At 45.6% G+C, this 24,129-nt stretch overlaps 1 protein-coding gene and 1 long non-coding RNA gene across 2 annotated transcripts in view; one reads left to right on the plus strand and one right to left on the minus strand.

Annotated features, from left to right (window-relative positions):
• The window catches only part of PLPPR2 (phospholipid phosphatase related 2), a 37,695-nt gene extending 23,061 nt beyond the window's left edge, over positions 1-14,634 (plus strand). The window contains exons 4-9 of the mRNA XM_063123067.1: positions 732-852; positions 1,025-1,281; positions 4,265-4,441; positions 6,407-6,544; positions 10,084-10,208; positions 14,219-14,634. Coding sequence (XP_062979137.1) covers positions 732-852; positions 1,025-1,281; positions 4,265-4,441; positions 6,407-6,544; positions 10,084-10,208; positions 14,219-14,324 — 924 coding nt within the window. The 3' untranslated portion in view covers positions 14,325-14,634. The remainder of the gene's footprint in view (positions 1-731; positions 853-1,024; positions 1,282-4,264; positions 4,442-6,406; positions 6,545-10,083; positions 10,209-14,218) is intronic.
• On the minus strand, positions 13,986-23,818 carry LOC134396550 (uncharacterized). Its single transcript, XR_010025281.1, has 3 exons — positions 23,743-23,818; positions 23,205-23,397; positions 13,986-14,099 (listed from the first exon to the last, which is right to left on the minus strand). It is a non-coding gene; the product is annotated as an uncharacterized LOC134396550 (long non-coding RNA).
• Positions 23,819-24,129: the final 311 nt, after the last annotated feature.

Consider the following 24,129-nt stretch of genomic DNA (forward strand, 5'->3'; position numbering starts at 1 on the left):
TCTATCCCATGCTGCTGTTGCTTATCTTTTGTACAAGATAACCATGCTTATATATTTTAAATATGTGTATGTTTTAAATAACTCTTTTAGCCTGTTTGTATAATGAACTAATAACTGTGATTTTATGGTTTTAAATTAATGATTGTTGGTATAGTTGGTATAGTTTCTATTGGGTCTGTGACCACATAATAAAATGTATGTAACTCTGTGCTCAGGGTGAAAGAGATTTGACGCTCCTGCCCTCAGTGCTCAGAGGCCAGAATATTTCATGTGCTTGTGGTCTTCAACTGGTCCAGACCCAGGATCCACCACGGATTCCCAACCTGCAGCACGGGGCCCACTTTCCCAATTTTACTAACTATGCCTATATATTTTAAATATGTGTATGTTTTAAATAACTCTTTTAGCCTGTTGAACAAAAGACTGTGATTTTATGGTTTTAAATTAATGATTGTTGGTATTGCTTTTATTGGGTCTGTGACTGCATAATAAAAATCTGAATCTGATGTCAGACAGCCGGACAGCAAGTATTTGACTGCAAACAGGGTCCCATCTTCCAGTCCCTGCGAGATAAGTGCATTGGACCCACAAGGCTGGTACGCCTCCATATCAAAAAACAAACAAAGAACTTCCAAAAATCAATTCTTGCTGATTTGAAAATGATTTGATCAGCAATTCTTCACTGTCTGAAAAAATTGCTTCTCTCTCTCTCTCCTTCCCCCCAACCCCAGATACTTGTTGGGGAACTGGCCGCTTTCTTTCTCCAGCCAGAAAGACGTGAGGAGAAAACGATCATCTCGGGCGAGTGCTGTTATTTCAACCCCCTCCTACGTCGCATCATCCGCTTTTTGGGTAAGTGGAGGATGGCCTTGCCTTGAGAATACCCCAGGATACACCCCCACCCCCACCCCGGTGGGCTATGAGCTCCTGCAGCCTGGCTTTCACGCTGCCAACCGGCCTGTTGCTGCCCGCCCCCTAAGCCCAGGCGCCCCTGTGCTTCATCCCTTCCCGTTTTCTTCCACAGGCATCTATTCCTTTGGTCTCTTCACTACCACCATCTTTGCCAACGCTGGGCAAGTGGTGACCGGCAACCAGACCCCACACTTCCTCTCGGTGTGTCGGCCCAACTACACCGCCCTGGGCTGCCAGCCACCACCCGGCACTGTCTACGTCACGGATAAGGCGGCCTGTACTGGGAACCCTGTGCTAGTCGCTGCTGCCCGCAAAGCCTTCCCCTCCAAGGATGCAGCCCTCAGCGCCTATGCCGTGGCCTACACTGTGGTAGGGAGCACCTGTTGGGTCGAGGGGCCAGAAAAGTGGTTACGGAGCAGAACGAGGGAGGGAGCAGATGTGGCAGGGCTAAGTAGGCACAGAGTACTGAGCCCCTACCACAAGCAATGTGGTGCAGCGTCACTCCCCTTCTCCTATCACCCTGGAGCAGAGTGTGTGGATAGCAGCTAGGGCTCTTCAAACACCTCCCCTCCTCCAGGCAACCCAGAGAGAGAAAGGGAAGGAGGGAGGGAGGGAGAGAAAAGGGGACCAGGTCTGGGGTTTCACTTGCCTCACCTCACCCCATACTTATTTGGAGGTCTGGAGTGCCCTCGTGTGGACACAGAGAAAAAAATGGGGGAAGAAAGCCAGGCTTTGTTGACAAAGGCCAAGAAAACTATTGGCTTGTCACAAAGCACTGCCTGATCTCAGTCGAGAGCCTGTCCTCCTCTCAGATGGACAAATAGAGGATTAAATAATCACCTCACTTGACATGTGCAAATGTTAAGGCCTTAATCCTGGGTACTGCCACCTTCACTTCCCAGTGGTTTTGTATCCTAAAGCTGCTATGAGATCTGTAAGACCAGCCAAGGGTCTGGATACATTGGGGAAAGCCTGGGTGTTGAACCTCTTACCGCTCAAGGGCCGAATTCCATTCAGAGAAGCTCTCGGGGGCCACATTCTAATACAGAACACATAAAACACCAGCATATTTTAGCTCAAAGCTCTTCTTGCCATTAACTAAGCCATAGGAGAGACTCTTCAACATTTTAGAATGGGGCGAAGGGGATGTGCCAAAGCGGGGAAACACCCCCCCCCCCCAATGCTGGCTCCAGGTTTCTGAGGGCCCTTAGGCAGTTACCCTTCGTGGGCCCACCACCTTCTCACTGCAGTTGTCGGCAGAGGCTCTTGCTCCCCGTCCTCTTTCTCACCATTGCTTGGTTGACAGGCACAGAGCCAGTGAGCATGTAGGCCGTGGCGTCTACTGCTTCTCCTTTTCAACACCACCACCACCACCACCACCACCACCACCACTGTCCGGGCCAGAACAACAGGCAGGTGGACAAGCAGGCCAGGTTGCAGTGGTGAAGAAGAGGAGGGAGAAGAAGCCCTGCAGGTTCTTGTCCTGCTGGGGCATGCACTCTCGGAAGGTGCTCAACCATGATTAACTATGGCACCAGCCCTGTAGCTACGAAATGATTGGTGGTTGGGGGAAAGAAAGTGGGGCCTGGGGAAGGCAGGATGGGGCCATCTGGGGAACCCCAGGGGTGGGGGCAGAGGTAGCGTCCGAGCCTGAGGCTTTGCACCCCTGGCCTAGTCTCCCCTTTCTCATCAGTCTAGGTCCTTGTCCTGTCTCCCTCCCCTCCTTTAACCCTCTGAGCCTGGAATGGTGGCATGCCAGTAGCAAAAGGGCCAAGTTCAGAGAACCTCTCATAGCCTGGGACATGTGGGTTACAGAGGCGTGCATGATTTCTCTGTCCAAAAGGTATTAAACCGAAGAACAGTTTGCTTCACACTTCGGGCTTGAGAGGAATTATAAAGATATCAAAGCTAGTTAACCTTATTTCTATGGAAGCTTATGCCAGAAGACGTTTGTTCATCTTTAAGGTGCCACAAGACTCTTTGTTGTTTTTGATGTAATAGGTACATTTTGATGTAACAGCTGCCTTCTGGAAATCCTCCCCCAACCTGCTGCTCTCCAGATGTGTTTGAATGACAAGGCCCATCATTCCCAGCCAATCTGGCCCTTGGCTGTGCTGTGGGAGTTGTAGTCCAACACACATATAGAGGTCACTAGGCTGGAGAAGGCTGTCTTAAATAGTTCTAGAAAGCGGGGTATACGCTTTCATCAGTAGGGTGGAGGTGTCAGTAGCAACATTTGTATGCAGTCAGAAGCCAGTAAACCATTTGCCTGTTTTAAAGGCAACTTAAGCAGATGTTTGACCAGTGTCCTCACCTTGCCTTCCACATTGTTTCCTGGCTCAGTCCTGGCACTGGCTGGCATTGATCAGGTGGATATCGAACTTCTTACCTTGAATGCTCACCTCACTTAACGTGTACATTTCAGGGTTCCCCAAGTTTCACTTTCATGCTGTGCAAAATGGAAAGCCAAGGAAGAGGCAAGAAAAGGCAGGAAGGGCAGAGATGGGTAGGGCCGGCCCTGCCATTAGACAGACTGAGGCAACGGATGGCTGGGAGGTGTTGAAGGACAGAGCTGCAGGCCCTTCACATTACAGATGCCCCAGTTGTGCATCGTATAATACCTGCTAACCTGTTACACATGTCTTCAGGTGTGGTGGAGGATATTGTCTTGTTTATCGCTGTTGAAGTAACAACAGTGACTTCTGGGCATGCCTCCATTCTCTCAGCACCCGCTCCCTGAAGATTACAGGGTGCAGCACAGGCTGTGTGGCACACGTAGCCATGTCCTCCAACATTGCACCACTGAGGCAGCTGACTTGTTTAATGGTAGGGCCGGCCCTGGAAGTCAGAAATAGAGACTGCTGAAGTGGGGGATTGGGGGGGGGCAGCAGGAGGAAGCTATCTGAAGGAGATCTGGTGTGATGGCATGGGATGCTGCAAACTTGATGAAGCTAAGCAGGTCTAGGCCTGGTCAGTTTCTGGAAGGGTAACTACCAGGGAATCCCATGTACATTGATTCCTGCATTGAGCAGGGGGTTGGACTCAATGGCCTTGTTAGGCCCCTTCCAACTCTATGATTCTATGAAATCTATGAAATCTCTTTGGGTGATCCGTGAGAGAGAAGGTTTGTGAGAAATGTCTTCTTCCTTTACATGATACATACCTTCTTTCTTCACATTACAGATGCCCCAGTTGTGCATCGTATAATACCTGCTAACCTGTTACACATATCTAATGCCCTTCAAAGAAGATTTTTATTTATTTATTTATTTATTATATCTTTATACCGCCCAATAGCCGAAGCTGTCCACATTGCCCACCTGCTCAATGGCCTCTGTTGCTCCCCCTGCAGATGTACGTGACGCTCGTGTTCCAGCTGAAGGGCTCCCGCTTGGCCAAGCCCTCCCTCTGCCTGGCCCTCCTCTGCCCGGCTTTCTTGGTGGGCGTGGTGCGTGTTGCCGAGTACCGGAACCACTGGTCCGATGTGCTGGCTGGATTCCTCACAGGTGGGGCCATTGCTGCGTTCCTGGTAAGTGACCCTGTTTCGTGGGGTAGCCTGAAGAAGGTGCTTGACTAAGGGAGAGAGAGCACAGGCCCCTCAGATGCAAAATGTTGTTCTTCGGTGCCAGGGCGCCCGGCTGTAGGGAGAAGAATAACCTGTTCAGCCACGGGCATGGTGCTGTGGGGGGTGGGTCAGTTGGGGGGCTTGAGAGGGACTAAATTCAGGCCCCGCTCTACAAACCTGACCCTGCTCATTCCAGGGCCTGCACAGCACTTATTGGAACCTCTTTGCAACCCTGCAGAGCTAAACTCAGCATCCCACGGTCTTTCTGGTCTAGATTCATTGGAGTTAATTTGTCAACACTAAAGTGTGTTTGTCTAAATACCAGCAGGTGTGCTAGTGCATTAGGGAAGGCAAGAAAAAACTGCTCTGGGGGCCACGTAATATGACACAGCTGACCACGAGCCATTTCCCCAAGTCTTGACCAGTGTTCTTGTTCTGTTTTACTGAAATGCAGCCATGGGGGAGGGGTACTTATTCGACTGAAGCAGCGATGGGAGAGGGTTGTTTTTCACTCAGACCTAATGTACACCAAGCAGGTATTTGTCCTATGAAAGCAGTATGAAAATGGTATATAAAAGGCAGGAGCCACACCAAGCAGGATATAGTGGTATGAAAGTGGAACGTGGTCTGTGTCAATGGGCCCCAACAATTGTCAGTGCACTTCAATACCGCTATAAAGCAGTCGTGTGGCTCCTGCCTTTCTGGGCTCCACAATTCAAGAAGGACACAGACAAGCTGGAGCGTGTTCAGAGGAGGGCAACCAGGATGATCAGGGGTCTGGAAACAAAGCTCTATGAAGAGAGACTGAAAGAACTGGGCATGTTTAGCCTGGAGAAGAGAAGATTGAGGGGAGACGTGATAGCACTCTTCAAATACTTAAAAGGTTGTCACACAGAGGAGGGCCAGGATCTCTTCTCGATCCTCCCAGAGTGCAGGACACGGAATAATGGACTCAAGTTAAAGGAAGTCAGATTCCAGCTGGACATCAGGAAAAACTTCCTGACTGTTAGAGCAGTACGACAATGGAATCAGTTCCCTAGGGAGGTTGTGGGCTCTCCCACACTAGAGGCCTTCAAGAGGCAGCTGGACAAGCATCTGTCAGGGATGCTTTAGGGTGGATTCCTGCATTGAGCAGGGGGTTGGACTCGATGGCCTTGTAGGCCCCTTCCAACTCTGCTTCTATGATTCTACGATATACCGCTTTCATAGGGCAATATCTTGCTTGGCATAGATTAGGCCTCACTCTACACTGCTTTTTTCTCTGTAGTTGAAAAGATAGGAGAGATCCCTTTTATTTTCCCCTGCGGGTGGGAAAGTAATTGGGGTGGTGGGGGTGGTTTGATTAGGAATTTTTATTTATTTGTATCAAAGATTTTGAACCTGCAATTTGGAGTAAAACCTGCCAACGGTGATATGCCATTGCACACCAGTGGCTGCTGGAATGCGCGGGTGGGAGGGTGCTGCTGCGTTGATGTCCCTGCTTGTGAGTTTCCTATGGGCAGCTGGTCGGCCACTGTGTGATCAGAATGCTGGGCCTGATCTAGCACAGCTCTTTTTATGTTCTTAACAATAGAAACAATAATCAAATCAAAACCAAGCACCTGCTCTCTTCCACGGCAACTCTGCCTGATGTTCGACTGATGTTCTTCCCTCCGTGTCTGCATTTCAGTTAAAAACGCAGTGAGGGAAGGGGCTGTTCATAGGTCTCCTCCTGCGTGATGTCTAACTTCATCCTAAATCATGATGAGGACATAGGGCTTGCAGTCAGAGTACATTGAGGGGGCAGAGGTGAAGAAAGGTGTCAGGGGGTTTGATAAAGAAATTGAGCAGTTGCAAAACTATGCTGTGTGTTTCGACTGGCACAGAGCCCCGGGTTGCCAGGAAGCAGGAAGAGAGTGGTCTCATGCTGCAACCCTCTTTGTCTGGCAGGTGACTTGTGTGGTCAACAATTTCCAGAGTACTTCACCTATGACCAAGAAAGACCCCCCACCTGAGAATCCACCCAGTGCCCCAGTCATGGGCTTGCCCTGCGTTGACAGTTCCCTTGAAAAGTTAAGTGTGGCTCAGGTAAGGGGCATCCCTGACGCACCCCTGCATGGCCCCTGCTCTGTGAAGGCCTGAGATGTCTCTTCAGTCTGCGCACGCACGCACGCACGCACACACACACACACAGCCAGCTCCTCTGCACAAAGTGTCCGCTGGCTGGCCTCCTCCTCTGTTAGTGGGCCCTGGTGGGCTTACATGGCACGGATAGGGAACAGCGGCATCAGCAACTCCCCACTTTAACTTCCCACAATGCTCTGGAGGAACGCAGAGTCAGGGCATTCTGGGAAGTTAAAATGGAGGCTAGACCCAGCTGCCTAGCTCTGCTTGGAATGCTGGGCTTGATTTCCTTTTGAAAGGGGCCAGGGCAGGTGCTGGCACCTAGCCAAAGATATTAGGTCTGACTCCAGCCCTGCACACACACTGCCATTTTCGAAAGTGGCTACAGAACCTAGTTAGTTTCACCTCCTCCAAAGAAGACGTTGGGTGGGGCATTAGGGCTGGTGTTTTCGCGTTCTCTGTGTGGAGACATTGAGCTCATCAGCTCCCCCAACTAAGTTTGGACATCAGGAAAAACTTCCTGACTATTAGAGCAGTACGACAATGGAACCAGTTCCCTAGGGAGGTTGTGGGCTCTCCCACGCTAGAGGCCTTCAAGAGGCAGCTGGACAACCATCTGTCAGGGATGCTTTAGGGTGGATTCCAGGGGGTTGGACTCGATGGCCTTGTAGGCCCCTTCCAACTCTACTATTCTACGATTCTATGGAGCAGGACGGAGGGGAGGAGTGTTAGGGGAGTAAGCCTCATCAGTGGAAATTGAGGGTTACTGGGGTTCTGTGTAAAGATGCCTAAATCCAAAGCAGCAGCTACTTAAGGAAGTCCTTCTGGAAACCGGCTGAAGGCACTTGATGCAGGAACCTTGCTGAAGCTAAGTAGGCCATGGGGGATCTCCTGGGAATCCCATGTATCACCATGACTTGAGTTCTGGTGATGGAAGAAACACAGGACATTATCATAACAAATAAGACAAATAAACCAATAAACGGAATAAGAAAGAGAACTTTAGTGTCACCTATTACTTATAGGGCAGATAACATTCATCTGCTGGACAGAACAAAACCGGAGGAAGAGCTAAGGACTAATAATGGCGGAGGAGAGGAAGAGATAATCAGGAAACGCAGCAGACAATAGCAGAAATTTTGAAAGGCCATGGTAATCCATGAAATATTTGGGTGGAAGGGCTGGGTTTTAAAGGAGAATTTAAAGGGGACAGTGAGGCTATCCCAGACATGCAGAGCAGCTCAGCAAAGAGGGAGATGGAGAATGGAGAGCAGATTCATTTGTGCAGAGGGAAAGCAGGGAGCCAGCTTTTCTGTTCAGCTGAACATCACTAGATGCCTCTTGACGGCATGCTGCAGCCCTCATGTCACCGTTTCCTTCGCTGCATGGGATGGTCAAACGGAGGGCTGACCAGCTGTGCCCCCAGACAGCCACTTTGACATGGTTGCCAACAATCGCTGTTGTTACAAGGGATGCCCAAGACGTGATGAACGTCATGATTTGCACATGAATGCTAACAGCCATAGATGAAGTCTGTGAATGTCCAAAAGAGTAGAGATATACTTGTCCCCAGTTTTTGTACATAGAAAAGTGATTGCTGACAGCTACCCAAGCAAAAGTGACCTTAGTGTATCTTGGAGCTTTCAGACATTCACAAAACTTGTCTAGGATTGTCAAAATTCATATGTAAATGTTGAAAGTCTCCAGATTTTGGACTCTCTTACATTCTCAGTCACTCACACACACCACACGACACTCCTTTCTTTCTGTATCATCTTTACATTTACAACCGTTCTGTTCATTCTTCATTTTCTTCATCAGCCCTTTAGTTTACAGATTATCCATTCATATGCACAAAATTGAAGGGTTTTTTTAATTGTCCTTTCTGTGTGTGTTTTAAAATCCATCCCCTTCTGTTTCTATTGCTTGTTTCAGGGTTTGATTGTTTCTCACCCTGTTTTGTTTTCTGTCTGTTCAAAATTCTGCTTGCCTGTGTAATCCATATCATGTGGTGCTTTGATCATGTCATTCTTTTTAATTGTTTACTGGACTGGCTCCCTAATATCTTTCAGAGACACTTTTGCTTCCTACATTCGGGATATCACCCTTAGCCGTTGCATCTGGAGCATTTTGCTCTTTCTACTCTTCTGCTTAGGCCTTTGGGTTTCTGGCTCTGTCCCTCTCGCTCAGCGCTCTACCTGTACCTTTCCCACACACCTGAGTGCTCTTCCTGCTCATTCCTGGCATGGCTCCTTGCTTGCTTCTTTGAAACAAATTCTGGGCAAATGTGCATGTTAACAAATGCCTTGCTATATACTGCAGTGCAAAACATTCCACTGTGCAAAAAGTTTTTAATCATTGGCTCACAAACTGAAAACAAGAGACCTTTTTAAAGGACGAGATGCCTGAACCTGATGCCAAGAATAAAATGGTGCCAGTGCCAAAGAGAGGGCACGATGGGCTCTTTTGCGGGAGCTGAGATATTCTGTGATGATTCCTTGGGGAAATGTTGGTGTGAGGGAAGGCCAGAAAGGAAAAGTCAAGAGACAGAGATGGGAAGAGGTGATCTTTGGGGTGAGGAGGAGAAGGAGGAAGGGCCAGCCTGGTGTGGCCACAACCCTGTCAGTTCAAACCATCACGATGAGATGTGTCAGGCAGGCTGCTCACCCAAACTCTTGAGCCCCTAACTCGCCTCTAACTGCCTCCTTGGATGGGGAGGTGGCTGGCACAATGGCACTCATTCCTTGGAGTTCCCCATGGAAGGAAGCCATCTGCCCAGGAGAGACTGGCCTCTCTCTTGATGCCCTGATCTCCTTGACCTTGCAACTTGCTTATCTCAGGACCTGCTTGCTCCACTCTTTTCCTTCTCTGCTCACATATCTTTAAGCCAGGAGCGACCTTTCATCAAGCAAGAACTCATCACAGACACTTCTAAGCAGGGCTCAATTCAACATGGCTGGGTGGGTTTGATGATGGACAGTATTATTATTATTATTATTATTTATTTGTATAGCACCATCAATGTACATGGTGCTGTACAGAGTAAAACAGTAAATAGCAAGACCCTGCCGCATAGGCTTACAATCTAATAGATGGAGGTTTAGGGTTGAGCCTAGACCTGAAGGGTCTCTTTGCCCAAACCAAATACTGCAGACTGGCGGGAGGCGGCTGTCATGTGGTAGACATGAACTTACACACATGGAGATTTTATTCACCTTTTCAACACTCCAGGTTGTTAATCTCCCATCCCTGAATTTTAGATTGGTTGGTGTTCTTGAGCCCCCATTTCTTTGCTATAAGCCACCTTCTCCCCAAACCCCCACACAACAGTTCTCTGCACCCTGTTTCCTAACGAACCCCTAATTTACCTCTCCCCCTCCAAGTAGTACGTAATGAGCGAGTAGCTAATTGTTTCAATTTCTGTGTCATTCTCTCCCATCCATCCATGTTTGCCCTCCCTCCCCTGCTCCGGTGCTGCTCCCCTTGGGGTGGGGGGGATGTAGCAGGTGAGGGACCCCCCAGAAGAGCAGGAGTTTTCTACGCTACTCTCAAGAGGCCTGGAAAGGCAGCTAGCACGATCTCTGCGCTTGGCAGCGCCCGGCAGCGCAGCGGTGGCCCGCCCCTACGAGTAAGTGCCTGCTCCTGGAGGTGGGGGGAGGACTGCCTTTTGGGTCAGACTCAACCCCTTGTGAGATGCCACCCATACTTATACTTGAGGGAGAATAATATTTGTACAGGAAGTTGGCATTGGAGGTGATAAGCACGGTGGGAGTCCTGGGGTTGTGACCTGGGTAGAGGGTAGCACATGTGGAGAAGAAGAGAGACATGAGGGCTGTGGGAATGGGGGGATGTCAGGGGACACAAGAAGATGCCAAGGGATTTGATTGCTTGAGCAGAAACCTGAGGTAAAAATATTTGTTTTAAGGCAGTAGGAAGACCCGGTTTTTCTCATCCAACTCTAGACGCAGGAAGAGACATAAGGTGGGCAAGAACTTCAGGTTTGTGGGATCTACTTTTTTTTTTTTTACTAGAATCAACTGAAGTCTGGTACAAAAGCCATACACTTAGAATTAAAGAATTCTGAGCCCAGGAATTCATTACAAAGAACAGAAGTGAATGGAAGTCACAGTCCTTCCACACAGAAACCCAGCAATATAATTTTGGGCCAGTGGGGTGGGTGAGTCCTCTGGCAAGTCAGAGAGAGAGAGAGAGAGAGAGAGAGAGAGAGAGACAGAAACTGTAGCCAATCTACTTGAAATCACCCAGAGATCTACCAGTAGGTCCAGACCTACCTTCTGCCCACCTTTGGGTTAGAATGCTTGAGCCTGAGCAGAAATGCTCCACTAGAAATAGTTATTTCCAGAGCTATGGTCAAAGCACCTGTGCATTTCGATTCATAGCCTACCCTATTCCACAGATTCAGGGCAGATATTGTTGCCCCTTGTATTCATCCATAGGAAAGGGCCATAGCTCAGCAGCAGCGCACGTGCTTTGCCACGCCAAAGGTCCCAGGTTCAAACCCCGGCTTCTCCTTCCAGGTAAGGCTGGAAAAGACCCCTGCCTGAGACCTGGTAGTATTGTCTATGCTCATCAGCGCAGGTAATACTGAGGTGGATGGTTGGACTGTCTGACTCAGCAGCTTCCTGTGATCTTAAGTTGGGCCCTGTCCTGCAGCTGGCTGGACTTCCAACACATGCACACAGTACCATCAGAGCAGAGTAAATAGGCGGCTTCTAGGTGGTGAGTGCAGCAAGCGCAGCAGGATGTTCTGTTACCTTAAACAGGAATATATTTATTAAGGAAAACACTTAAGCATCAGAAGCCCATTTAAAATAGCATAGACGATTCCAGCATGATCTACTACTAGAGAGGGCAAGGAACCAGGCACAATCCACCTGGACGGATTCATGTGGTTTTCCCACATAGATTTTGCAGCTTTTGTCCAGAATGCTTCCCCCACCCACCCCACAGGGCTGGGCTGGGCTGCTTTTGTTCTGGCAATAGTAGGGTGACCCCATGAAAAGGAGGACAGGGCTCCTGTATCTTTAAAGTTGCATAGAAAAGGGAATTTCAGCAGGTGTCATTTGAATGCATGTAGCACCTGGTGAAATTTTGTCTTCATCATAACAGTTAAAGCTGCAGGAGTCCTGCCCTCTTGACCAGATACAAAAGAGAGGAGGGCTCCTGCGGTTTTAACTATTGCGATGAAGAGGGAATTTCACCAGATTCTGCATGCATACAAATGACACCTGCTGAAAATCCCTTTTTTCTACAACTGTTAAAGATACAGGAGCCCTGTCTTGCTTTTCATAGGGTCACCCTAAACTGTGACCCACTGCAACTGTTGAGCCCATCTTGTAAGAGGCCAATGTGTGACCAGACTGCAACATGGCAAATCCCAAAACTCTCAAAAAAGTAGTTACCAGTCTAGAGATGATGGGCCACAAGTTAACCCATGTTAGACCATTAACACACTCAATATATGCAAATCCATGGGAATTCTTTTTCCCCCTTTCCTTTTTTTTTTAATCACAGTGTGATGATGGAGAAATGCCTGTATGAATTTGCCCAGAACCTGATGTCAACGGGCTCCAAGTTCCATCAGCCCTAGCCATCATGACCAATGTTCAGGGATGATGGGAGTTGTAGTCCAACAATGGCTGGAGGGCCACAAGTTCCCCATTCCTGACACACTCCTAGAGAGTCCCCTTCATTTTACTCCCTCAGTTTTTTTTAAGGAGTCTTATTTTGGTTTTTGTAGATACTTTCACTGCTGTTGTCCTCTGCTGATTGTTTCCTTTGATTTTATTCTGTGGATGTTTTAATTGGTTTCAGACATTAACTTATGTTTTATTGTTCTTGCATTTTATATTTTTATCTCTATTTTGTGAACGTCCCTGAGAGCTCTGGCTCCTGGGCAGTAGAAATGTAGCTGATAAATCAAATAGATGCTATGAAAGAAATGCTCATCCTTGGGAGAAATCCTTCTATTATTATTATTATTATTATTATTATTATTATTATTATTATTATTATATTTAGTTGTATCCCACCTTTTGCAAATGCTGGGCCTCAAGTTAGCCTTACAAAGTTTAAAACGTACAATGGGGGGGGGAATAAACATTTAAAATTCACAATAAAATTATAAGACATTAACATAGATGGAGGGCCAGATTATTCTCCAAAGGCCTGCTGGAACAAACAAGTTTTAGTCTGCTTCCAAAAGCCCATCAAGGAGGGAGCCAGCATAGCTTCCCCGGGAAGAGAGTTCCAAAGCATTGGAGCAGCCACCGAGAAGGCCCTCTCCCATGTTCCCACCAAGCGCGCCTGTGAAGATGGTGGGACTGAAAGAAGGGCTTCCCCAGAAGATCTCAAAGCACAGGCAGGCTCATAAGGGAGAATACGGTCTTTCGAATAACCTGGACCCGAGCCATATAGGGCTTTTGGCCATTCCATGGAGAGCAGAAAGCCTGGCACTATTTAGGAGCAGAGCAATTAATGTTCTCAGAGGTGGGTTTGCATGGACAGTTTTTCTGTGAAACCAAACCTACCTTGGATGATGCCCACCTTGCTGCCAGTATGCACCAGCCTCCTTCCAGTTCCCTGGGCTTAAGCATGAGCATTGATTGCTTGCCTGCCTGCTCTGGCTGCATCATCCTTTCCCAGACAATTTGCAGAATGGCAGGAAGCCTCCAAGGCACAGAGGGTGGGTAGCTTGCTACAGCCTCAGCACTGGGTCCCAGCCTCTCTTCCCAGCAAGTCTGATGGGTGAAGAAGGATAGACTGAAGGCAGGCGCAGTCTGGCCTCTGGCTTTCAAATGCGCTTCATGGCCCATCTGCTACAGCTCTGACAGCACTGCAAAACAAGCCATTGCAGGTGCATCCTTCAAAGGAAAGTGACCGTTACGGTGTGTGTTTGTGTGTGTGCATAGTTCTGTGCAAAACACCTCGAATTCTGCAACTTGAAAATTCTGCAACTAGAATAAATTCTGCCAACTAAGTAAATTTGCATATTTCACATTTAGGTCGTAATCTTATGCACACTTATAGGGGCATAAGGCTTTCTGAGTAAACATGCATAGAATTGTGATGTGAGTCTTGCTTTTCTATGTTGCTGTGTTTCCTGATGTCATTCACCCCAGAATGCACATTTCTGTTGTTCTGGCCATTTTGGTGACAACTTGTGGATAGAGGGTTAAGATTTATATGACAGGACCATAAGTGAAGACTAGGAAACACTCTCTTGTGTCAAAGCAATAAGTAGAAAATCCTGCCTGTGCATTTTTTTTAAAAAAAATCCTTTCCACCTATGAGGACTAGAAACATGTTCATTTTAAAAATGCACACACACAAACAAGATCAGGAAAGTTTTAAGATTATACTGTATTCTGTCTGAGAGGTTGTATTTGATGTTATACTACTGCCATGGCTTTGCTTCTTCCTGTCCATCTGGTTCTAGTGTAACTCAACTGAAGGCTGTGCCGAGGAATCAGGTGTCCCAAACTTGATTCCTGTTACACTGGGAAAAAGGGAACAATGAAATTAAAACTGGCCTGAGCAATTTGTTCCTGTTTTTGAAGGCAGACCTGATTCTTTTCCTTTTGCCTTTCTCTCTCTCTCTCTCTCTCTCTGTTCTAGAATCACAGAGCTGTGTTCACAGAGATCACCTGATCCTCAACTGTGTCTCTTCCCCACCACCCCAGATGTCCTTATTCCCTCCCGGTCGGTCACCAGCGAGGTCTGACCCAAGGAGGCACTCCGCCATTCTTAAAGCGGGGCTGGGGTTTTGGGGTGGGTGGGCCGAAACTTCTTACTCTCTCAGATTCCCATCCTCTTCCTTGGCCTTTCCTTGGAACAGGTTTGTGGGTTGTTGTCATGCCATACTTCTGATTCTCTGATATGAGTGTGCTTGGGGAGGGGGGGGGGGCAAAGAAGCAGGGTTAAAATAAAACACCTTAAGTTTTCCATTGGGGCTGATGCCATTTAAAGGGGCTTGATCCTGCTGCTAGTTGCACATCTTCTCTGGGACTGAGCCGTCTGGGACTTTGATCAGAACTTGGTTCCCCACCCTCCTCCTTCTAGCGGTCACCTTTTGTGTCCCTTGAAGGAAATTGGGATCCATAGTGACCAACTAGGCATCCTTTCCCACAGCTGCTATTTCTTGAGGAAGAAGGTTAGGTGGCATTTCCAAGAAGTAAATTAATCTAAGTAAGAAATATCCTATTCACATTCAGGCCAAAAAAGACAGGCTTGGCTAAGGCAAGTGGTGTTGGTACTGCAGAGTTTTCAAAGCGTTTCAGCCATGGGCAGGAGCTAAGAGAGGGATCTGAGCGGCTTCTTTGTCCAGACAAAACCAATGGCTAATTTGGGTGGGGAATTCAGAGCAGTGTCCAATGACCAGAAACTAGGCAGGTAGGTTGGAACAGTCAAACCTTTTTGGTAGCTAGGAAGCATTTGGTGCTCTCTGTCAGTTCTATGGAGGTAGATGTTATGGAACATCAGGACAGGGCTGACATCAGTAGGCCCACCAAAGAAGACAGCACCAAGTCACACTTGGTTTTGCATGCAGCCTGTGCAAAAAGACCAGGGCAGGAATGCTATTTCAAGAATGCTTCTGAGGGCAGTAGCTGATCTTAGCACCTTCTGGCTGAACTAAAATCAGTGGTCCTTTTTTATGAAGCGGAGAACCCTTGCCAGAGACCTTGGGGAGCCTTTGCTGGTCAGAATGGAGAATAGTATGGTCTAGATCGATCAGGGGCCTGACTTTAACCCTTGCCCAACTTCATGTGAATTATGTGACTACTCAGAGCATTTGCACTCTGCACATGGTCCAAGCCCCTTTCTGCTGATTACTGGCATATGAAACAGGTCTTGGGAGAGCACATGAAACAAGTGCTCCTGGAATTGACCAGAATCAGCTGCAACCCTCCAGAGCAGTGCATTGAACCACTGCTGGGCCTCTGTGTTGAATGCCTCAAGCTCCTTTGGCCCTGGATCCTGAATGACCTGTTCCCAGCCCATATGTATCCCCAGTGGGCCTGGAACCATTGCATGTGAGTTTCCTAGGGTGGCTTGCAGAAGCACCTAAGCCCCCTTTCCACAGTCTCTTAGGGGCATGTTTTCACTGCAGAGACAAACCAGTTTCAAACCTATTCCATTGCCATGGCTTCCAGCTGTGAAACCTGATGAAGGTTTTAAGCAGCCTCTCAGAAATTCGGTTCCCAGCAGTTATGTGGAAGAAGCCATGATAGCAACACTAGTTTCAAGCTAGGTCAAATACACAGTGTAGTTACCTTATTGTCTCTCCCTCACCTCCTTGACTCACCACTGACCCCACCACCATTCCAGATAGTCCAGCAGCAAGCATCTTGGCAGGGGGTGACCTTCCCACACCACTCTGCCCTCAGCAGGTGACCCCACCTCCCAGGACACACTCCGGACACCTGACTCCCAGCCGAGCCAACAACGCTGCCTGGTGCTGACGGCCACGAACATCACGATGCAGCACACCCACAGAGCCCCTTTTGGATGTATCACCATGAGGGGGGGCTGCTTTGGAGAACGGTAGACTGTCTGGACTGCTGCCACTATGCTCGGAGCAAAAGAACACCCACATGTTTCCCAAACAATTTAAATAAAGTACGTTTTAACATGGCTTTCCTGCTTAAAGGGGTTATTCATTTGAGGAGGTGCTCAAAGCGTGGAAAACGAAGGGATATTAGTTTACCCAAGTATATCTAATTCTAAAACAGTCAGTTTCACATATTGCATACATAGGGCAGATTACACTTAATCTAATGTGGTTTCTCTTTTAGACACAAATGTGGAATTGGATCTGAAAATCCTCGTGTGGCCATGAACTCCTGCACTAAGCAGGGGGTTGGACTCAATGGCCTCATGGGCCCCTTCCAACTCTACTATTCTATGATTCTATGAACTCACTGAATGGCCTTGGGCAAGTTTACTTTCTGACTGCCTCATTTCTCCATTGGGATGAGAACAGCAATGGCCCACCTTCAGGACCAGCTCCAGGCTTAAGGCGTGCTGGGCAATGGCCCCTCTTCTGTTGCCAGGCCCCACTTTGGCCTAGTGGCACTGGTGCTGCTCTAAGTAGCTGCCAGCTCCTAACGTGGCACCACTCCAGGCAACGCTGAGAAATTGGAATAGTGCCTTGTAGAACCATCCACCAGCTGTCAGGTGTCTGGGCTGGTGAGTCTTTCTCGGGGCCTTACTAAAGCTCACCAGGATCTGCCCTCCCTGCTACCACCCTGCTGAATTTGCCACAGAAAAATGGAGGCAGGGGCAGAAAAATAATAATTGATGGTTTGCTGCCAAAATTCAGCCATGCACTAGTGGTGGTAGGGGGGGAGGGCCTATTTCACTTTGTTTTAAAGCAAAATAGGCCCTTCTTGCCACCACCAAGTTGTGTTGGTGAACTATCAGTTGTCGTCGTCATCATCATCATCGTCGTCTTGCCACTACAGCATTTGGATCCCATGTGGCCCACCCCTGTATTAAGACATGTAAAGCACATTGCATACTAAACAGACTTCAAAAAATTCAACCACATCATTGGTCTTGTGCTGTATTAACAACTAACAAATGTATTATGGCATAAGCGTTCATGGACTGCAGTCATTGGACTACATTTGGTGAAGTGAACTGCAGTCTACCAAAATGTATGCCATAATAAATGTGTCAAGTATTTAAACTTCCTCAAGAATCTTGGTTGTTTTTGCTGCAACTGACAAACACAAACAGCCCTCTGGAAACTTAAAAAAAAACCCTTCTCTTTACAATAAACAAGGCAAGAAACTGGCAAGAAAGTAGTGTCTCTGACATTGTCAACAACCAGGACTGAAAACCTCTGAAAATCCTTGGATTAAAAAGAACCACTTTTAAAGTGGGAATAGCCAAGGGCCGATCCACACCAAGCAGGATATAACACTTTTAAAACAGTATGAAAACGGTATATGTAATGTGTCCTGGGCCTGAACAGTTGTCATAACCCTTATAGACCGTTATAAGCAGTAGTGTAGACCCTGCCCAGGAAACAGCACGACCTTCCGCCATGAGATGGCACCGTCTCAATAGAACTCAAAGAAGGGGAAGTATTCAGTTCAACTCCCTTGTCGCCCCTCTCCTCCTGTGTATGCATGGTGTGGAGAATGTGGATAGGGAGACATTTTTCTCCCGCTCTCAAAATACTAGAACCCGGGGACATCCCATGAAGCTGGTTAGTGGGAGATTCAGGAAAGATAAAAGGAAGGACTTCTTCACACAGCGCAGAGTTAAACTATGGAATTCACTACCACAAGTTGTAGAGATGGCCACCAATTTGGATGGCTTTAAAAGAGGGTTGGATTAATTCCTGGAGGAGAAGGCTGTCAACGGCTACAAGCCCTGATGGTTAAGTGCGATCTCCAGGATCCGAGGCTGTAAGCCTGTGTGCACCAGTTGCTGGGGAACATGGGCAGGAGGAACAAAAGCCCCGGATATACAGCGAGGTTTCCCTTAATGCAGAGACGCTCTTGGTCCACCAGTTTCTTTCCTGCTTTGTCCTGCCAATTAACATGCACACACAGACTAGAAACTGCTGTATAATTCACTGGACACTGGGGCAAAAACTGGGTGTAGTGTACAATTCAGGTTGTCACTCTTTGGGCATCCTTAGACAAATCACATACTGACCACAATTCCCTGATCTATAAAATGGAAATAATTGTAATCTTTCTTCTAGAAAAGACACATAAAAGCAATTAGCAGTCAGAGAGGCACATCTAAGTTTAAAACTGGGTAACAACCCAGACTATTGCTCAAGGCTTTTGTCCTAATCACAGTACCCACCTCTAGCCCAATATTTCACCCGTGCCCTCAAATCCTTCAGCTCTTCTGATTTAAGATGGCGATTATTGATACCAATCAGCCTACATCTGGCCAATGTGGTCTACCACTTTTACTTCTCTTTGAGTCCATTTCACCTGTGGTAGACTGGTACAAATTGTTCATTTCTCATTGAGGTTTACTAAACAACACGATTGACAATTGCTTTGCAAGACAGCCATGTTCTCATCAGTCCGGAAGATCATCAGAAGAATCATGCAGCCTGATTCTAGGCGCTTTTACATAGAATCATAGAATAGCAGAGTTAGAAGGGGCCTACAAGGCCATCGAGTCCAACCACCTGCTCAATGCAGGAATCCACCCTAAAGCATACCTGACAGATGGTTGTCCAGCTGCCTCTTGAAGGTCTCTAGTGTGGGAGAACCCACAACTCCCCTAGGTAGCTGGTTCCATTATCGTACTGCTCTAACAGTCAGGAAGTTTTTCCTGATGTCCAGCTGGAATCTGGCTTCCTTTAATTTGAACAAAAAAGAACCCTAAAGGCAACCACCATAGAAACAAATTCAACACATTGAATTAAATAGTCATTCAAACAATTATTCTACTCCAAGTAATTTTTTACTAAAGTAACCACTTTACAATAGAATGCTACTACCACATGAGTAACATTTCATTACATATCCATGATATTCAACACCTGTGTAGCATTTCCTCATATAACATTTGCAATTAGTATCCAATCATAAACAATTATTACAAAACATCAGACCCATCAACATTCAAACACATTTAACACATGAATAGTCATTCATTATAACAAGACCAAAATTATTTGTTAACAAGGTTCATGCTATTCCTTGTTTCGAAATATCTTCTTCCAAAACGCTGGTCCTTGTACTCTGTAAGACATAATAATACCCAATAACCATATTTGTTTAAAGTTACTCCACGGTAACAGTTATTTACAGTCCTTTTTCTTCTTACCGGTTCACAAGATAAGGACATCACAAATTACTTTTTATTCAAATAAACTTACCGCCAACAGGCAGTGGAAAGCTGACAAAATTTTTCTTTATAAAGTTTTTCAACATGAGAACATCTTCCGGAATTTTATCTATACAGTATACAAAAGGCTAAATTAGCTATACTTCAACTAAATCCACATCGGACAATGCCGTTATATATTATTTAACATTACAGGAAGATAACACAAAACTAAGACCTTGCATACATACCAAAAACAGTCAACAGTCTTTCGCTTAATCACACTGACTATCTGTTCCTCAGCTGGCATAGAACAGAGTTTGCTCAGTTAATTAAATAATGAATCACAGACTAGATCTCTCAACAGAGGCTTCAGATCTTAAAGTGAAATCCACCACTCAAACCTAAGTTACCAAGAAAGAAGAAAAATCCTAACTGGAATTTAGACCCTGTGGGGCCACTGTATTCAACCTAAATATCCATTGAGCCTCTTTTCTAAGTAAAATATCATCATAACATTGCCAATTATACTTGTGTGCATAAACTCTCTCTATTACCAGAAACCTAAAATCATTACATCTATATGTCCTTCCTCCATAAAATGTTGCACAAGGGGTGCCTCCACAATTTGATGTTTAATCTTGGATCTATGTTCCAATATTCTTGTCCTCACTGCACGTGTCGTTTTACCAATGTAAATAAGGCCACATGGACACATGATCAAATAAATTACCCTTTTTGTGGCACAGTTCAAAAAATGATCCAAATCAAAACCCTATGGATCATCGCCGTTTTGATTTGGATCATTTTTCGAACTGTGCCACAAAAAGGGTAATTTATTTGACCATGTGTCCATGTGGCCTTATTTACATTGGTAAAATGACACGTGCAGTGAGGACAAGGATATTTAGGTTGAATACAGTGGCCCCACAGGGTCAAAATTCCAGTTAGGATTTTTCTTCTTTCTTGGTAACTTAGGTTTGAGTGGTGGATTTCACTTTAAGATCTGAAGCCTCTGTTGAGAGATCTAGTCTGTGATTCATTATTTAATTAACTGAGAAACTCTGTTCTATGCCAGCTGAGGAACAGATAGTCAGTGTGATTAAGCGAAAGACTGTTGACTGTTTTTGGTATATATGCAAGGTCTTAGGTTTGTGTTATCTTCCTGTAATGTTAAAAAATGTGTAAATAATATATAACGGCATTGTCCGATGTGGATTTAGTTGAAGTATAGCTAATTTAGCCTTTTGTATACTGTATAGATAAAATTCTGGAAGATGTTCTCATGTTGAAAAACTTTATAAAGAAAAATTTTGACAGCTTTCCACTGCCTGGTGGCGGTAAGTTTATTTGAATAAAAAGTAATTTGTGAAGTCCTTATCTTGTGAACCGGTAAGAAGAAAAAGGACTGTAAATAAGAACTGTTACCATGGAGTAACTTTAAACAAATATGGTTATTTGGTATTATTATGTCTTACAGAGTACAAGGACCAGCGTTTTGGAAGAAGATATTTCGAAACAAGGAATAACATGAACCGTGTTAACAAATAATTTTGGTCTTGTTATAATGAATGACTATTCATGTGTTAAATGTGTTTGAATGTTGATGGGTCTGATGTTTTGTAATTGTTTATGATTGGATACTAAATGCAAATGTTATATGAGGAAATGCTACACAGGTGTTGAATATCATGGATATGTAATGAAATGTTACTCATGTGGTAGTACCATTGTATTGTAAAGTGGTTACTTTAGTAAAAAATTACTTGGAGTAGAATAATTGTTTGAATGACTATTTAATTCAATGTGTTGAATTTGTTTCTATGGTGGTTGCCTTTAGGGTTCTTTTTTGTACATATTTTCACCACCATTGCCTTTTCTATTATAGCTATTCCTTTAACTTGAGCCTGTTATTCCATGTCCTGCACTCTGGGAGGATCGAGAAGAGATCCTGGCCCTCCTCTGTGTGACAACCTTTTAAGTATTTGAAGAGTGCTCTCATGTCTCCCCTCAATCTTCTCTTCTCCAGGCTAAACATGGCCAGTTCTTTCAGTCTCTCTTCATAGGGCTTTGTTTCCAGACCCCTGATCATGCCCCAAAATTCAGTGGGGCTTACCCCCAGGTTGGTGTGCAAAGGATTGCAGTGTTCCTATTAGCTCGCATTTTGGATTATAGTCCGGTGAACACAAAGCAGTCTAGCAGAAGAAGCAACAGGTTGAAACCAAAAATGAAGGAGAAGAGCCTGAATCTCCCTCCTTCAGATTTTCAGTTGTTGACAACTAAGTAGCTTAGGGTGCAATCCTATGAGTCCCATTGAACTCAGTGGGGCTGACTTCCAAGTAAACATGGGATCGGGGTGTAGTCACCTACTGATGAAAGCAATGCCTTTGTTACTTGCTTTGTTAATAAAATACATTTCCAATACATTTCCATGGGTCTACTCTGAGTAGGACTCGTTTCGTGTTTCTTTATAAACATGGCCTAAGTGTTGTGGTTTGTTGCCAATTCTATTTAACCTATGCAGTACAATGCTCCATAGGAGTTTCTGCTATATGGCAGGAGATTGAGCGTTTTGGACGTGATTGGTAACATATCACAAAACGTCCTTTTTGAGAGAAACGCAGTCCCTGTCCATTCCCATCAAAACTGGCTACGTTGAAATGATTCATTACGTCCTGGTTTCCAATGCATTTTCACGGGTCTACTCTGAGTAGGACTCATTTTGTGTTTGTTTATAAACATGACGTAAGTTTTCCGGTTCTCTGCCAATTCTTTTTAAACCCTGCAAGAAAACGTTCCACAGACGCTTCTGGCATTGGGCAGCCAATTAAGCGATTTCAACCTGTTTGGTAATATGATCCAAAAACTTACGTCATGTTTATAAAGAAACATGAAAATAGTCCCACTCAGAGTAGACCCTTCGAAATGCATTGCAAATAAGACCGTGAGAACGCATTTCAATGCAAATCAGTATATTGGCCTGTTTTGAAGGGGATGGACAGATATTGCGTTTCTCTTAAAAAAGACTTTTTGTGATATGTTACCAATGACATCAAAAACGCTCAATCTCCTGCAAGATAGTAGAGACTCCTATGGAGCGTTTTACTGCAGTTTAAGTAGAATTGGCAACAAAATACAAAAGTTACGTCTTGTTTATAAAGAAACCCGAAAACAGTCCTACTCAGAGTAGACCCATGGAAATGCATTGGAAAACAAGTCGTGAGAACGCATTTCAATGCAAATCAGTATATTGGCCTGTTTTGATGGGCATAGACATATATTGCGTTTCCCTTCAAAAGAACTTTTTGCGATCTGTTACCAATCACGTCAAAAACGCTCAATCTCCTGCCATATAGTAGTGACTGCTACGGAGAGTTTTATTGCAAAGTTCAAATAGAATTGGCAACAAAACACAAAACTTATGTCATGTTTATAAAGAAACATGAAAATAGTCCTACTCAGAGTAGACCCATGGAAATGCATTGGAAACCAGGCCGTGAGAACGCATTTCAATGGAAAACAGTACATTGGCCTGTTTTAGACGGAATTTGGATACGATCTTATCCACTAAGTTTCCAGCCCTCTGTCCGCCTACTCTAGAGTAAACCCACTACACTGAGTAGGACTTCCTTCTAGTAAACAGGCAAGACCACACTAGTTGATTGGTACAGAACTGCCAAGCATCGCTTACTCACCTTTTAGGCGGAGAGAAAGGAAATTCCTAATCCTAACTTTTCCTAAATGCTGGAAGCAGGAGCAGAAGAAGAACTCAAGCGGATTCCCTTGGTTTGCTTACCAAGCGCCGGGAGGAACCTCAACCAGAGGCAGCGATGCTTTCAACTGGGTGTGTGTCTGACTTTCGAAGCGCTCCGCAATGAAATCGAAAGCTGCATGTTCAGGCAAGTCCCCAAAACCCGGCTCCTGGCTGTGGGCGGGCAGCGAATAGGGAAATCAGCCACTACGCCGGAGGCTGATGGGAGATGTAGTTTCTAAAGCGCAGTTAAGGAATTACGGTAATGGCTGGAGAAGCTATCAATTAGATTACAGCAGCTCCCTTTCCCCTCTAGAGGGCGCCTATGTAAAAAGCCGCTGTACGTTTCACCTGGCTTCAACCGAACCGCAGGGATGGACACGGAAGTTTATTTTATTTAATTTATTTATTACACTTATATACCGCCCCCATAGCCAGGGCTCTCTGGGCGGTTTACAGAAATTCTAAAATTAAGATAAAAACCAGTAGACAAATTTTAAAATTCTAAAACACAGAATATATACACATAAAGCATTAAAAACTGTTTAAAAACTAAATATGTTCAGAGCTTCATCCAACATACCTGTTTCCCTTGAATAATCCCCATAGCATAGAGCTGTCATCATAGTTGTTGTTAGCTAAATCACACCCCAGGCGTCGGCGCTCCTAAGATCCTTTGGATACCAGGAAAAGGGTTTAAAGGTGGGGGGGAATGTAAATCATTTAAAAAATCAACAGACAACCCAATCCAATTCAAATTTGTTATGCTGAAAGCCCTCCTTAATATCTATTACTGTGCCGATTTTGATGTCTTTCTCTATAAAACTTATGCAGATGTTAGCATTTGTTTAATTTGCAGTTTAAAAATATCAAATCATTCTCCTGCGCCCCCAGTAGCTGCTCAGAGAACAACAAAAGATTCACTCTACAAAGGGGTACAAAATACGACGCTTCTTTTGGCTAAGAAGCG

This window comes from Elgaria multicarinata, chromosome 3 (genome assembly GCF_023053635.1).
Source record: "Elgaria multicarinata webbii isolate HBS135686 ecotype San Diego chromosome 3, rElgMul1.1.pri, whole genome shotgun sequence".
Taxonomy (NCBI): Eukaryota; Metazoa; Chordata; class Lepidosauria; order Squamata; family Anguidae; genus Elgaria; species Elgaria multicarinata.